Source organism: Enoplosus armatus, chromosome 16, assembly GCF_043641665.1.
Source record: "Enoplosus armatus isolate fEnoArm2 chromosome 16, fEnoArm2.hap1, whole genome shotgun sequence".
NCBI lineage: Eukaryota > Metazoa > Chordata > Actinopteri > Centrarchiformes > Enoplosidae > Enoplosus > Enoplosus armatus.
Genome location: NC_092195.1, coordinates 10531881 through 10548655, shown reverse-complemented (window position 1 = coordinate 10548655; position 16775 = coordinate 10531881). Strand labels below are relative to the sequence as shown.

The 16775-nt window shown below is 39.4% G+C and overlaps 1 protein-coding gene and 1 long non-coding RNA gene across 2 annotated transcripts; both read right to left on the bottom strand.

Annotated features, from left to right (window-relative positions):
- Positions 1-106: 106 nt before the first annotated feature.
- On the bottom strand, positions 107-8001 carry LOC139299002 (regulation of nuclear pre-mRNA domain-containing protein 1A-like). The gene is made up of 7 exons (XM_070921841.1): positions 7851-8001; positions 5392-5521; positions 4942-5048; positions 4101-4195; positions 3735-3861; positions 2914-3089; positions 107-1121 (listed from the first exon to the last, which is right to left on the bottom strand). The coding sequence occupies exons 1-7, from the start codon at positions 7999-8001 to the stop codon at positions 1023-1025; spliced, it is 885 nt and encodes a 294-aa protein (XP_070777942.1). The 3' UTR covers positions 107-1022.
- Positions 8002-13223: 5222 nt separating this feature from the next.
- LOC139298569 (uncharacterized) lies at positions 13224-13747 on the bottom strand. The gene is made up of 3 exons (XR_011598752.1): positions 13656-13747; positions 13504-13561; positions 13224-13289 (listed from the first exon to the last, which is right to left on the bottom strand). It is a non-coding gene; the product is annotated as an uncharacterized lncRNA (long non-coding RNA).
- Between the last annotated feature and the right edge of the window lie 3028 nt (positions 13748-16775).

The following is a 16775-nucleotide window of genomic DNA, read 5'->3' as shown; positions in this document are numbered from 1 at the left end:
AGACCTGTTGACGGACGTCCGTTTACGCCCCCTGTTGGCCAACATTTAAATTGCAATCAAATTTAATGGCATATACCTGAGACAGGACTGCAAAGAGTTGTACCGTTTCTGTTTATTTGGTTCTAAGAAGAATTTGCTTCATATGTACAAAAACAAACAGCTTAAGTCAGGCTTTGGAAACTGGGGCACCTATCAAGCTGTGTGAGGCAAAATCTATGAAGCAGTATGATACAGTAAACAAGACAACGGACTCCTCCACTCACTATTTCAGTACACTGGTAATTTGTCTGAATGACCATTTCGCAAACCATGTTGACATGGATACAAATCATGAGCACTTACAGGTACAACTCCCATCATATTTACATGCAAATTGTAATATGTACACTGACCAATGATTTACACACTCCTCTCACATACATATTTTGATTTGCTTTCAGGGACATGGTTTACTACTCAGCTTCAGAATATGGTTTCCCAATAATTTCACAAGTATACCTTTCTCTTCAGAGGCCATTATCACACTGCAGAAAGACAATGATCCACCTTGAACAACTGCCGCAATGATGTATAACCAAGAGTTCGACAGATACATTTACAGAAATAGTAAAAGAAAGTTATGACAGCAATCCAAAACACTGAAAATTATTATGAATGATCACACTAAGGGGATGTACACTGGTGCATTATCTTAAGTCACTATAAATACAAAAATATCACACCAGCATACCACTTTAAAGCTGTAAACGTTAGATGGGCAGGGGCCAAAGCATGAGAGGCCTGTGTCTGATGATTATAAATCTTAATTTACAATGTACTGAGAACATACAGCACAAAGAGATGAGCTCACAGACAGGAAAAAAGGAGACGTTTCTGTTAATAAAAGCCATGTGGATAAATAATCTCTTGAAGACAGAATGAGAACCACAGGTCACCATACAGGGAGACATGGACACGCTTTCCAAAATGTTGAGATGCTTCAGTAGTCAGGTCAGGTGTCTGATCAGGAGGGGAAACTTCAGTCAGTTTGAAGAGTTGTAGAGTCCTCCTGGAAGATTGTTCAGACGCGAACGCAGCTCCTTGCGGACCTGGGTCACCCTCGCCAGTTTGCGTTTGTATTCCTGAAAAAGTCCACAGAAGAAAAGGTTCATCAGAGCTCAAAGATCTTATAGTCTGAATGAGTGACATCGTGATTTTAGTATTCTCAACAGCAATCTTGGGAACACAATTTGTGACAAGTAGACAGTTGCAAGTAAGGAACTGACATCATGTAATTAGAAAATCTCAATTAAGGATATGAAGACAGCATAAATAATGGATATAAGATTACATCACTAATATGATCATTTATATTGCATTGTACATTACAGGATGTGGTGTTAGTTAATGGGCTAACACCACCATAAAGTTTAATGACACAAGTTTGGATTTCTGGCTAAATACTTCCATCAAATATGTTGTGTTGTCCCTAATTAGTCTCATTTGAAAACACAGCCACATATGTGGCTGTTAAACTTCAATCCATTTAACTCTGTCCTCTTTGACGTTTGACGTTATCAAAATAAAAACTTTCCTCCTCCAATAAATTTTGAGAATATAAGAAGTACTATGGTTTATTTTACTCTTTGTAGTAAAGACGACCAACAAAACTACCCAGAAGTTGTTATAATACATCCGAGCGGCCCATTAGAGTATATGAAGTTCTCACAGAAATAACAGCTGTGACACACAACTGAAGGCCAGCCAGCAGAGGAACAAGCCACGCTGACAAATGGTTTCACTTAATTCATGTATAATCGCCAATGTTTACTATTTGAAGATACAGTAACATTTAATGTTTCATCTCTGCTTTGACTTTGCTGCACTTGTGTGCTTATTGTCTGTTTGCCACACAGCTGATGCATGTAGGTGTGTTGTGCAAGAAGAACACATTTCCTCAGGCTTCAAAGTTCAGTATGAATCACAAACTTCCAATTATAATCACATCATGTCATCAATACTGACAAAAATCTCATCAATGAGCGTTGTTAACAAGAGAAATAATCCTGCTCTCTACCAAGATTTCTAAAACCTGTTTCTTTCGCTTTTCTTAGGTTTGATTTGACCTGTAACAATGAGTTTTCCTCTTTTTGAGCACATCTACAACTTCTATTGGGTTGAGCTTAATTTAACCTCAAGTGTAGCTAGCCTTTACTGTTTGTCAATGCTACAAAAAAAATGTAAATACTGTCATTATAGATCATCTTTGAAATTGAAAAGTTGTACAATGCATGTACCACCAGGAGCTGAAAGTGTTACAGCAAAATAAAAGCACTCACAAAATCAGTTTTATTTTTTATTTTCAGTTTTTTTTATTACAAAAGACTTGACTGAGTGAAGATACAAATATGAAATACTTTATCCTCTTGGTATCCTGCGGATAAAGGCTGGATAGTTATTGTCACCACAAAAAAAAAGGATCGCTATGAGAAAACAAGAAAATCTGAAGTGAAGTTTTTCAAGTTCAAGTATGTTGGTCAATACTTACCTTGTGGGAAAGTAAGTACACATTGAGCTAAGATTAAAAGGTTGAATGACAGGCTAAAAGAACAAGCATTCCCCACTGACAAGGGAAATTCTTGCTTGGATTTCAAGTGTGTATCTAACAAGGAATCTTTTATGTTTGTAACGCCAGCAGGCCTAACACTCAAACTGAAATCTACAGTCTGATTCAACAGGCACTGTGCTGAACAACATGCTGAAATATATGAAAAGAAATGTTACCTTAAAAGGTTGACAAGACAAGAAGAGTGAGCACACAGCTTCAGACAGATGAACACCAAGAATCAATACTGATGACACAAAGGTGAGGTAGACGAGGCATACACAGATAAACAGTCAGTAATTGAAAGGGGAAAAAAGGGATTTACGCACTTCGAGTTTCTGCTCGTTCTGGGCCAGGCCGTCCTTCTGGCTTTGCAGGAAGACTGTTAGTGTGCGCGTGAGCTGCCTCCTGTCGTCAATCTCTGCCGCCAAGCGGCCACTGTAGTCGGCTAGTAACATGCAGGCCTCCTCCACCAGCCTGGAAAGCCGCTCTCCTGATTCCTTATCTAAAGCACAGAAAGCGTACAGAGAGCAGGGCACAATGCTTAAACATGGTCAGTCCAGAGGGTTCAACTGGAGGTCATTCAGTTATCCATTAATACTGGTATATTGTAGATAACTACTGTATAATCACTGGCAAATCAAACATTGTTTCCTATTGTAGATGTTTTATCTTTGTAGTTTCAGTGTTCTGCTCAAGGGCACTTCAGTTTGTTTGTTGAAGCGAAAGCAAGGGTGCTTTGCTTTGTAGCCTTTTAATGTATCGTATGACATGCTGTCTCAGTCTTGAGATTATACGCTTTTCCATACAAAGATCTGTAAAAAAAAAAATTCATGGTTCAGTGAATCATCTTGGAATATCTAGAAAAATCATCCACTGTAGGTTACTCAGCAGTCAACTCAAACGTATGTGTGTGTTTGAGGTGTCTTTTCATCCGTTTGCCTTGTCCACTGGATTCCTCTCTCAGCCATATCAATAACATTGTAGCAAACACAATTGTCATCAAGATGTGAACCCTGGCCTTCTATATTAATAGTAGTTTCTCTGCTCAGTACCCCACCCTGCTACCCATGACAAACTTTATCAACTAATAAGTACGTGTTAATGAGTTGTGGAACAGACATGCATACAGTATACTATAGTGTGCTACCTGTGATCCTGTGAAGCAGTGATGTGTCTTGCACCTCAGCAGGAAGAGAGGAGATACGCTGACGCAGCACTGAGTCACCAGAGGCTGCATTTTCCAGTTCCTGCAGAGCTCGGATTAACTCCGCTGTCTGGGGGAGAGAAGAGGGTGATGAGCAGGAGATAAGGAGATAAGTGAAGGAAGAAGGTATGGTGAAGTTAACATGAGTCAAATGTGGACAACATTGGAGAGGCAGCAGAGAAAGGACAAATCCACCCAGAGGCAGCTGTATCAACTGCAAAACATCATTAAATTACCTCTACGTGGTTTAGAGTATCATTTCATTCAACACCCTGTATTTATGGCTACAGTGTTTCTCTAGGCCAGCACCTGTGGGGGTTCGGCTGGGGAGCTCTGGGAAGCAAAGTCTTCATCATCTGGTTGGATCTCCTCATATGACCTCTTCTTAGCCTTCTTTTCTCCATCTAGGATTTACAGGAAAACACAAAGAAAACATCACACACAGACGTACCGTTTTCTTCTTTGATCGAAATGATGAGAATTAAGTTAAACTTTCAGTGTTAGTACCAGGCACAAGAAGAAAAATAAATCTTGTTTTTTTTTTCCATTTTCTTACGCCTGGCACTAATACTGAAAGTTCGACTTTATTCTCGAAATGCAAAATAAAAACATAATCTTATACCTGGCCCTAATGCTCTTTCACAGTTTCCAGCTCAAATGAAAAGTTGCACATTTTATTTAATAAAAGTTTAATAAAAGTAAGTTTACAGCTTCACACTCATGTCCGGCCATAAAGCTGATCAGCTATGGAGTGTATGTATATTTACAACTGACATGTTTATGATCAAAATTCATCCTGTCCTACAACTTTATTAATAAGAGCCATGTGTTGTTATAAAATGCAAAAACACATGCAGGAAAGTCGTACAAGACTAAGCTAAGCTAAGAGCAACTATGGAGACATGGCAGGGTGTTGAGCACTACTTGCAGGCACAGGTTAGTGTTTTTTTAAAAGATATTTTTGCCTTTATTTGATAGTGATAAATTGGACAGGAACAGGAAATGTGGGAGAGAGAGAGAGGGGATGACATACAGCAAAGGGCTCGGGCCGGAATCGAACCCGACCCCAAGGACTCAACCTATATGGTACGCGCTCTACCTGGTGACCTACCGGGGGGCCCGGGTTCAGGTTAGAGTTGAGTGAACTTACATAAGACTTTTGAGAGCTGATCCAGCAGGTTGTTCTCGTATACAGCTCTCTCCTGCCAGATGGACAAAACCCGACCCAACTGTTTCTTACAGCCCTCCTCGCCATCTCTGAACAGGAAAACACAAGACAGAACGGGCACGTACACTTAAAACAGCAGTGTGAAATTCAGCTGATGTCAGGGCTGGACAATACAGGCATAAAATGTGATACATTCTTGGGAAGAACTTAGTCCCATCAGGTAGCCCAGGTGATGGAAATCATATTTTACACTGAAATCACTCTTGTATCTCTCACTCACCTGAATTGTTAATTTTGAAATCAAAATGTCATTATTCAAGCAACAGACAAACAATAAACAAATACCCAGTCCTAAATAACTCAACAATGCATTTTCCTGAGCCATTTATATGAAACTTAGACTTACTAATGATTTGTAATATAAAATCAGACCTGTATACATGTTTGAATGCATCAACGATGATCGGTGCAAAGTCCTGGGTGAATTCTGGTCCTTTCTTCTTGCTGTTCTGAATGACGTCGTTGGCCAAGTAAAGGAAGGTCAGCTTGCGTGATACCTGAGCTGCATGCATTCAAATGTACACATACACATATTGCAGTGAGGCATTTGGTTATGATTTACAAGACTGAACTTTAACATGTGTGTTTTAACTAATTGTAAGCTAACACATTGTAAGCTAATGAGTGATGATCCATCAACTAACCTACTAACTAAACGTTATTGATTTAATTCTCCATTTGAGAAATGATTACAAGACAAAAAGTACCAAATTGTAAATGCAATGCCATGTTTTTCCCACCAAGCCAGTTTCTCTTTTCTACATAGCAAAACAGCAAAATCACCTCACAGCTATCAGTCACAACGAAGAACAAAATATATTCACTATCTATTTATCTATCTATCTATCATTTAGTCACACAGTTCATTCTTCACTATCAGCCCCAAGGATTAGGCTGTTTAAAATTTTAATTTCACAAGTCATTTTTACTTTCTTCTCTCTAATCACACGGCTGGTTATGTGTCTTTTCCATTTGGGTTTTATCCACCAACATGTACTTCATGGTTGTCTTTGTTGTTTTTGGACAGGTCACAGTCAACATTGAGCTAAGCATAAAGCTCCAGAGAAATGTGCCATCTCTATCCCCATGGCTATTAACACTGCACGCTCCTTTCAGTCCTCAGACAAGCTCCTAAAATTAAACATCCACTTGAGATATCATTAGGTTGTTGACTAGCACCCTGAGGAAAGGTGTGCCAGTATTAGCTACAACTACAGCAATACCCGACATCCATACAACATGCCTTCTTGAACTAATTCCCAAAAATATTCACAACAGTTCAATTATGTACTTGAACTGTAACTGCATCTAATCAATGCATTTTACTGTTATAATTCAAAGTGGATATGTTTGCTTACAGTAATCAATGGCAGGTTAGTGATTAAAAAAAAACAAAAAAACAAATCCATAGGCCACCCCTTACATTTTAGTTACACAGCAATGTTCAACACTTTCGGTATTCTTTTGCAGTGAAAGACTCTTTTAAACAGTGTGACATGTGATGTTTTATAAACCTATTATGAACCCATGGTGACAATGAGACAAACATAAAATCATATATTGGATATTCAATTAACATCAAATCACAGGTCACAACCTGTTTATTATTCATTGGCTGTCGAAGAAAAATGTAAAATAGTATGTTGTTGTCATGGTGCTGCCTTAACTGCTGGATGGACCTAAGCATTTACAAGGAAACAAAATTATCATAGTGTCAAAGTCAAAATCAGTCACAGTACAACTTTAGTGCACAGTAATGTAGTTTATATTATTCTTTCTGGTGCTATCTGCTGGCAAAGCCTTTAAGTATTACACTGACTGACACTTTAGTGTGTCTTGTATCCTTATAGTTTCGGTGGAACATCTGAAGTCTTTGGGGCTTCCAAGCACTCTATGAGAGCAGTGTGAGTGAACCAAAACTGTAAAGCTGCAGGCCAGACAGCTTAACAATGATCTTAAACTCACTATAAAGCTCCATAAAGCGGAGAACTGCAGAGTAAGGTGATAATTCTCTGTAGGTTCATCACTACGAGCGCCCCCCTTTCACATTGTATAATTGTTTTCACACTGTCATTTGATTTTATTATTATAAATATATAGCCGCTTTAAAGCTGCATTAATTGATTTCTCGGCCACTTGGGGGCAGTAGCAAAAGCTGTAAACATAACATTAATATGTTATCACCTTTTAAAGATACTATGGCAAACATGTTAATTAACGGTTGCTTACTTACACATCCCACAGATGTAGAGCAACATTAGCATTTATTTGTAGTCGTGATTCTGGCCACCTGAATGCTCTATTTTGTTCTCCACCAACTCCTGAGGGAACTATCTGGTTCTTTGGTTGCTCAATGCTTCACTCTGTTCATCCGCGAATACATAGTGTGACGGCCTTGTATCAGGGCTAACTATTGAGAGACTACCATTATCTTGTTTACTGTAGCTAAAATTAATGTTGTACACATTTAGAAAGCCACAGCCTCAATTTACAGAGTAACTTTATTAGTTGTAACATGGCTAACGCGTAAAAAGGTAACGTGGTTTAAGGCTATCTTAGCGTTACTGTTAGCCAATGCTGGCAAGTCAAAACCTTTCGAACTGGTGTTTCTCGAAAGTTGGCTAGCGTTAACAGTTACTATGCTAACAACTTTAAATGTCTAATAACTTTAAATTTAAAATGTATAAATATTGTTAAATTTACAAGAAACGCTTTAGCCAGAGCTAGCCAGCGCCTGTAGCCTCATGTAGGCTACACCTAACTTGTTTGTGACTTGTAGAAGCGTGTTAGCACTCTTTATTGTTAAACTAGCTAGCTCATGTCAACCTTACCTTTTTTCAGTTCGTTGAGCCAAACACTGACAATGGTCCTCGAGTGTTTTCTATGATGAATGAGCCACAACGACAACGTCTGCACACTTTGCTGTGAGTTGCTAAGCTCGGACAGTTTCTTTTCTAAAGCCGCCTCAGAGAAAGCTGACATCTTGACAAGATTAGAGGGAGTGCGAGACACTGGGAGAGGCAGTTTTAAGGTTTCTCCCAGATGTGTTACCTACAGCAAGTTAGCCAGCCACTACAGGAATATCAGCCATCCAAATTAAATGTCATACGCTACCGTTCCTATGTAAAGACTGGTTGTTTATGCTAACTAGCTAGCTACATCCGTCCTCAGTTGTGTTAGCTTGGGGCAAACCACACCAGCCTGCAAGAAGTGTTCCTGTACGTTCCTTACGGCAGCTGTGATGCGTTCAGGTCAGATGGAATTTACCAATGTTATTACGACAATCCACCAGGCAAGCTATCTATGATGTATCACATATTTCGCAAGTAGTTCATATCAATTTTCAGGTTTATCCCATGACTTAAAATGAGCCTTGTAGTCTCTGGAAAAGCGCACAAGATAGTTTCTGTTTCTGCAATGTTTGTGTGTTTATCGTAGCGCTATTGTTTTGCAGTACACTGTACTGATCAGAGTATACATGTGTGTGGTTCCCTTTCATGTCTGAACGAACGAAATTCCTTGTTGAATTAGATTTGACTCTGGCTGAGCTTTTGCAGGCATACACATTGAGGCTCATATATCTCACACATTCCCCACCCTTCATAATGTTAATTTCAAGCTTAAATTTTACATTTAAACATTTAGAATTAAGAGACTGCATATCGTTGGTCATCCTTCATTTCCCCTCTGTTAATGATGCAATAAGCAATTACTAATGTAGTCAATAGGTTTAGGGAAGGAGGACACAACAGCAATGATACAACCTCTTAAACGAAATTTAAAAAAAAAAAAAAAAAAAAAGACTAATTTAGTATCCACCACTGCATTGGACATTTGCATAGTTGGACCAGCTGGTAACTTTAACATACAACATACATTAATATGCTACCTACCCTTACATTGAAAAAGGGTGATAGATTCATCACTTGCATCATTTCCAAAATCCTGTTCATAGCATTGCATTACACACCATAAATAAACTATCTTCAGTGGTGCACAGAATCAGCAAGTAACCTCAGCAGTGCTTTATTCAATATAAAATAGCAATGTATCACATTTGACCATGTTTCATGACATTGACATTTATTTTGAAAAGTTGACAGAATCCACTCAAGCACAAACCTAAAGTGAGTCATCACACATTTACTTATTCTTAAAGTAAATTCTTCTTTGGAGTTATTCAGGCACAGCTTGTACATAAGATACTGGTCCAAAACAAAAAGAAAATGTAGTTGTTAGTAGTTCAACATATTTAGTGACTACAAACTACAGCCTCAGTGTGATTTGAAATTTTTATAATTTCTCTGTTGTTTCTTTGAACCATTTCAAATTATAAAACATGGAAGAATTGCCAGCTGCCATACAAAGTTGTGATTATTGAGCATGTTTCTCACCCTCACTTGGTTAAGATGCATGAAATATATGAATTAATTCTAGTACTTTTCACTTTAAATTATTTCATTATTCTCAATTCTGCTTGCATAAAAGTAACTTTTATAATTCCCAGATAACAAAAACAGTATCATTATAAACATCCTTTATTCTAAATGAAAAGGCACTAGTTGTCGTTTTTATGTAACCAGGTGATGCAACAGCAGTACTTTCACCTATAACACCTTCATGTCCAAGCACATCCCAGGAAATATGTCACAATTTAGGCTCATTTCAGTTTAATGGTCCAAAGTCTCATCTGTTTTTACATCTGGGTGAATCAAAATGCAAAATCCCTGTCAGTTTCATAAAAAAAAAATATATATATATATATATATATATATATATCTATATATATATATATAGACATATAAAATTGTGTTGAAACTGAAAATCAAAAGGGGAGAGAGTTGAATACTGATGTCAGAGGCTATGAAGGTTGTATCACTACAGGCAAAACATTCCTCCATGAGGAGATTCCCATTTCTGACAGAAACCAGATACGTTTATTTTAGAAGAAAAGAAAGAAAAAATACCACAGCACGATTAGGACTCATGCTGGACCATCCAACCAGACCCTTGAGTAGAAATGTGGTCTCAGCGAGGTGTGGAAATATATACAGAATTAAATTTGGGATATGCAAACATAAATGGAGTTGTTCTATATTACATTTCCTGAAATCATGACACCTCACAAACAAGCAGCTCTGAACTTAAGATCAGAGTGGGCTCCATAACACAGAGCTTGCCCAGGTGGAATGAAAGCACTTGACCAGGACATACCCCCACCACCATTACCACTGACTGGATGAGGAAAGTGCTGGTCAGGGTTTGTCCTAGGTCTAATATTGTAGTTTGGGTTAGACATCACCCCATGGCCTCCTTGGATGGCTTGATAGGCCGTAGGTTGTGTCATGTAACTTTGTGGAGCTGTCTGGACATGGTCAATGGTGAACTCCATGTATGTTTGCAATCGTCTCTGTTCAATGTCAAGAAACTGTACTCTATGCTTTGGAGCAATGCTGCCACTGTGAGCAAGGGAATCTCCTAGGTGAGGGTGCATGTTGATCCTAGCAGCATCTAAATGAGGAGCCAATTCACCTGAAAAACCATGCTGCCCCATGCCGCCTGTCAGGAGACTTGTGTGACCTCGTGCCATGTACGGATATTGGGACCATTGTTGGCAATAATACTGAATACCATCTGCACTCATCTCCTTATGTCTGTCTTCTCTTGACACATCCACTCTTGTGCCAACGTTACTCTGTGAAGTTGAATTGTACCACTGCTCAGCCCAACCCTCCTCACGTCCGTAGGAAGAGTTAGAGGATGACCAGTCCTGAGTGTGAGACACAGCAGGCAACAGCCCCTCACTTTGTGTCAGTGGGCCTTCATTCTCTCTGTCAAACCTCTTATTTGATCTTTGAGAACCATGCTGTCTGTTGTAATTCTTTTCCCCATAAAACATTTGGTCTTCTGTCCCAGTTATGTCTTCAGCCTGGTTGAAGTACTCATTGTCACTGAAGTAACCATTCACCTCTTGATTCGGAGAGACTGTGACGTTTCTTTCTTGTCCCACATATTGACCAGCGTTTGCATCTCCACTGTAGAGGTCTTGCTGAAGTTGTGAGGCTGTACACATTGAGGTGTGTTCAGCGTGGTTAATTGCAAATGATCCAGTGTCACAGTCCAATTCACAGTCTTCTGACTGAGACTCTGGCGAGGGAATGAGATCTGAGTCGGGTGAAGGCGAGTATGCAGATGACACAGGGAGGCTGTCCACGCTGAAAGATGTCCTCTCAAGCAGCACAGAACCTTTGGTAAGAGGCAGGCTTACACTGAACACAGTGTTACTCACTTTCCTCATCTTCCTCTTTTTTTTCGTCATCCCTTTTGACCATTTTGACAGCACTGTGGCACATTTCTCTTGCATGCCTTGATTTGAAGTCTTGTTCACACTTGGCCCTTAAAGAAAAAGGAAATGACAAAAATATTGAATTACTGAAAGAAAAAAACATAAGTTTTGCCCCCCCCTTCAAGTGAAATGTTGCTTCCAAAGACACACACCTTTGACAGCTATTTTCCTTTTTTGGATGTTAGTATGTGTCCATCCATTACACAGCATCTTTATACCTGGAAAATAACAAAAACAATACAGGGGATATACAAAGAAAAATATAAAAGCAAAAAGTCTTTGCATTGCATATTGGGTGAAAGAATAAGGTATGTTTGAATGCTGGAAAAGAAACACGGAGTGGTTGAACACAGGTAAAATAAGAGTTATGGAGCATAAAGAGAATAGCAATGAATGAAGAAGATAAAAATGGGTGAATAATACCACAATAGATAATAAAATATAAGTTTAACTCAGCCCTTTCAAGTCCCAAAGTATAAATTGCTCTCACAACTCACTCCCTCTCTCTTTTTACCGCTGCCTTTCAAGCCCAGGAGGAGTTCAGAGTTTCAAACTTGAGACCTTGTGGAGCATCACTTTCAAGTCAAGTATTACACCACCTCTTCAGGAAATGAAACAGTAATAATGTGAGGGGGGAGAGAGTTAAATAAGTGTTCTACTTATGTCACAAATCACTCCTCAAGAGCAGAGAGTTGGAGCTAAAGAGGTGAAGGGTTTATGGCCAAACAAGAAAACAGTGGACGGGCATGCATCTGTACTTACACCAGTGGTAACTTTTGCCAGTCAGTAGCATACAGAGGGATTCTGGTGCGGTTACCACCTGGGAATATGAGATGTTTGAACATTTTGATGGACAGATGAGTACTAATGAACTCGAGACCTTTTTGGTAAAGAACATAAGCGTCACTTATGTTCTTTACCAACAATACCAACAATTTTACAAAAAGGCAGGATAATCTGTGCATACAAGTAAATATGACACCTTCAGCTCTCCTCTGCCCTCCTCTTGCTCCACTTTCTGGGCCAGTGACTGGACAAGCTCATCGTTGCCATTAATATCTGCCATCATTACCTCCACCTGCTCAGGATGAGTTTCCATCTACACACAGACGTTTTCAGTGAACTTCAATGTTAAGTTGTTGTGTATGTAAGCATGTTCTCTATTATCGATCTGTATTACTAAGCCACAAAAAACCGACCAAGTAGTTCACGAGATGGGAAGAGCTGGTTAGGTGATCAATGATGTCCTTTTTGTTGGATCTGATGCGGCAGCAGTGACATAAGAAACAGTATGTGTGGCCATCTTCACTTCTACACTCAACCACGTGGAAAAGACCTGTTGCAAAAATATATTAGCAGCTTTTTTTAAAGCAATAGTTTGACATTTTGGAAAACACAATCATTCATTCTTTCTTGCCAAGAGTTAGATAAGAAGATCAATACCACTCTCATGACTGTACAGTAAATATGTAGCTGGAGCAAGGAGACTAGGAAGTTTCTGCAGCTACATAATTACCATACAAACATGAGGTTGGAATCGATCTTCTCATCAAGAAAGCAAATCAACGCCTGTGCTCACCAATAAGAGGCTCGGCTCCTGTGTAGCCATCAAGAAAGCTGCTGCTGTTCTCCGATAGCACAGAGGGTTCAGGTGACGTCTGAGTATTGTCCACCAGTGATACAGACATGTTGTTTAACCAGCCTTCTGACTTGATGGAAGCTACAGTTGACTGTATTAGAGATGGAGGCTTGTTAGTCTCTGCTGAGGTCTTGAGGGGTTTCATGGACTGTCTCCGTTGGTTCTGGGGAGGCAATACAATCCTCTGCGATTGGACGGGATGGTGCTCCAGCTGCACAGATGTAATCTCTGAATGGCTGTGAGGTTCACCCAGCCCACATCTTAAGATATTCATCAGAGTTACTGCTGTGGTGTTAGAGAGAGAAAGAGACCCATGTGGAGTAAAAAGAAAAAGAGACCCATGTGGAGTAAAAAGAAAAACAGACATGTACATATGGAAATAAAACGCAAAGGGTAACAGACAGGAAATGAGAAGACCAAGGGTAGGATGAAGGGTAGGATGAAGGGGTGGACATAGAGGTTGAGAACCACTGTTCTAAACAAGTGAATAGTCACTGACCGTTACTCTCATTGTGTGTTGCCATCTTCTGGTATACAGCGTCTTCAAATTCGAACAACTTAATATGAAGGTGTGAAAAGATATGAGTACGTGTATCAAACACACTGTCTTTGCAACTCCAAACAAAGACATACAAAGTCAAAATAATATACCTGGACATTTCCAGGTCCCTCTTCTTCCTCAAGTAGCGTGGCTATGTCCATCAGTGGCCAGGCCAGCTTAGACAGGTCAGACTTCTCCTTCCATTCAGACACTAAGTGGGGGTGCCAGGCTTTCTGTCGAGCAGAACACCACCTGTCAATAAACTACAATTCAAGGTAGCACACAAACTTGCCATCATAACTTCTTCTACACTTACAATGTAGTTGTATCTGTGGAGACTTCCCATAATGTGGTTCCGCATGTCAGCTTTACTAAGTCGACACACACACACCTCACACAGGTACAGTGCCTCTCTGTTGTGTGTACCCGCCGTCACACATTCTATAATGCTGCCCAGGCCTGAATGTACATAAAATGACAAATTATTTCAATGCACACAGGCCACACACACACGCACACACACACACAACATATACCCAAAACAGGGATTTGTTGCTACAGACCAATAATGGGTTGCAGTCTGTTCTTGTTGTTCAGATACACCTTCAGAGAATCAAACAGCTGGCTTGTGGTAGAAACTCCTACAAACAGAGAATGCAACTGACAAAACATAATTACAGAAAAAGCTCAGTTAAATGGTGTAAACATGGAAGCCTACATGCAGAGAGTGAAAGGCGTACCTTTTTGTGCCTCAACCGGCTGCATGCTGTAGTTGTAGAATCACCACCTGCTTACAGTGAGTGATGAAGAAAAGATTTCTAACAATGATGAGGCAGACACCATTCATTTCTACATATGTACCTTAATGAAGTTCCTCACGTCTAATCAATTTTTCACAGTGAGTAACTATAATAATTCAAATTCAAAGTATTCTGAGGAAAATAATTGTGTGCCTGTGGTCAGATGCCTGTACTATTTTAGTTTTCCCTTAACAGCATGAACAAGGGAAGAAATAATAGAAAAGGCACAGAAATATATAAAACTTCTATAAACATACTTTAGAAAAAACACTTTGTGCCTTTACATAGTGAATTGAGATAATAACAACTAATGATATAATTGTCACTATTTGTTACCAGTTATAATTCATGGTGAGAAACCTCTATTTCTGCGAACACAGCCAATGTTGGGTGTATATAGCAAGCCAACATACTTCAGGATATGGATTCTATGCATCTTGACAGCATAAAGCTTCCTATCACAGAGAGGTGGCTCCCACACATTATTTTACAGATGCTGATCCTGATCCTCCACATCATTTACACAGTAATTATTGATCTTGACTCGCCAGTCACTATATTGAAAACTGTTGATATATCATAATCTTGTGAGCTTTGGTTGACTGTGTTTAGTATACATTTTGTTTCATGTACATGTCTAATCCTACTTGTATTTGGACATGAGATTCTCCTTACATTTAAATAAAATAACCACAGACACTAATACCGTAAACTGTGGCTCTAAATTGACCTACAATTTGACCCACCAGATGGCGCTGCAATATCATCATACTGTTCAGACAGGACACAGGAGCCCGTGACTGCCCAGGTAACATAAAAAAGGTGCATTAATCTCGGTTGCCGTTGTTAACGTCACACTCCAGTTCCATCAATAAAGTGTGTAATGAAAGACAACCATATATTCAAGACATTAACGTTAACCACATTAACGTTACACAATTAACGCTTCTCCGTCGAGCAGAAAAAAACTTAAATAAATGCTAGTTTTTCAGTGCAACAGCCAGCCTAGCTTACTGTAAAGTCTTAACAGCCGTTAACCGTCAATTAACGTTAACTTTGTAAGAATTAACTAGCTAAACTAGCTAGTAATACATTTCAAGAGTAACGCTACCCATCTAAACTATAACCTTTGTTGTTAATTTCTTCTTCATTCCCCAGATGTAGGCGATGATTCGATGATGGAAGGAAACTCCGCTGATACTGACTTTTCACATAATATTGTTTATTTGCATCAAAGATCAGGATCAACAGGCATGCGCATCTTGACCTGTACAGCACCCGTAGCCAAATCAGTACTGCTGCCTCGAACACTGTTCAAGCTCATCTTTTATACCTTTAGACATACAGGGGTCCTACTATAACACACGAGTCTGTAAACTTCCGTTCCCCATCTAGGGGTCAGGAAAAGAGACCTCTCAGAGAGAACCTTTCACATACCAAGGAAGACCACATCTAAACAACAATACATCTTATCTTTATGGGCCCCAACATCTGCTAGTTGTTTACCTGGAACATTGCATACGTGGCAACTTTGTACTGCATATCTTTTTATGATTAGTATCAAATAATACACATCACCTTAAACTAGGCTTTAAACTAGCTAGGCTTTAATGTGTTCTTTGCCACATCTGACTAAAGCTACACCTTTTGTCAGAAATAGTGACGGTTGTCCTAAAAAAACAAACGAAAAAAAACAACCTGCTGCTGTCTAGAGTCGGTGAGATGATGGCAATGCATTACCCAAACACAATATCTGTCTTAATCTCTAGTTCCCAACAATTCTTTAAGTCACCCCATATGTACAAGGGAGAGACTGCCGGACAAACTGTTACACCACATATATATATATAAAAATATATATATATACTCTGCACCACAAACAAGTCATAAGCAAGTCACAAGTTTCTCCACCTTCTGCCATCACCCCACTATCTTGTTTATCTAATAGGGCAACAGGCTCTGCTCTACATGCTCTATACCTTGTGATACATTACACACAGTACTTCTTTGTCTAGCACATATCCACATTGATGACACTTATGCTTACCTTTACATCACAACATGAGGTGGTCTTACAGTGTCAATAGTCACGTACTCTTCACCCTTACGTGGTTATACATTGTTTCTCAACAATCACTCTTAGATTTTATTTCAATATCTTTTCCATTTACAAGTACGTGAACATTTTAACGTCTCAATTCCCATAGCACGGTTAGCAACTTTTCAGTTAACCTAAAAACCAACACGCCTCGGCTCGACGTGCCATCGAACGATTCTAATTAAAAAGGGAAACACCCAGACTTCCTGCTGTAGACTAACTTACCGTTACAAAGTTAGTGTCCGCCTCTCTGTTGCTAGGTCGAGGTAACCGACCCCACTAAACGCGCTATGCTCAAATAACAACGTTAACAAAAATGCTCCGACACAGTG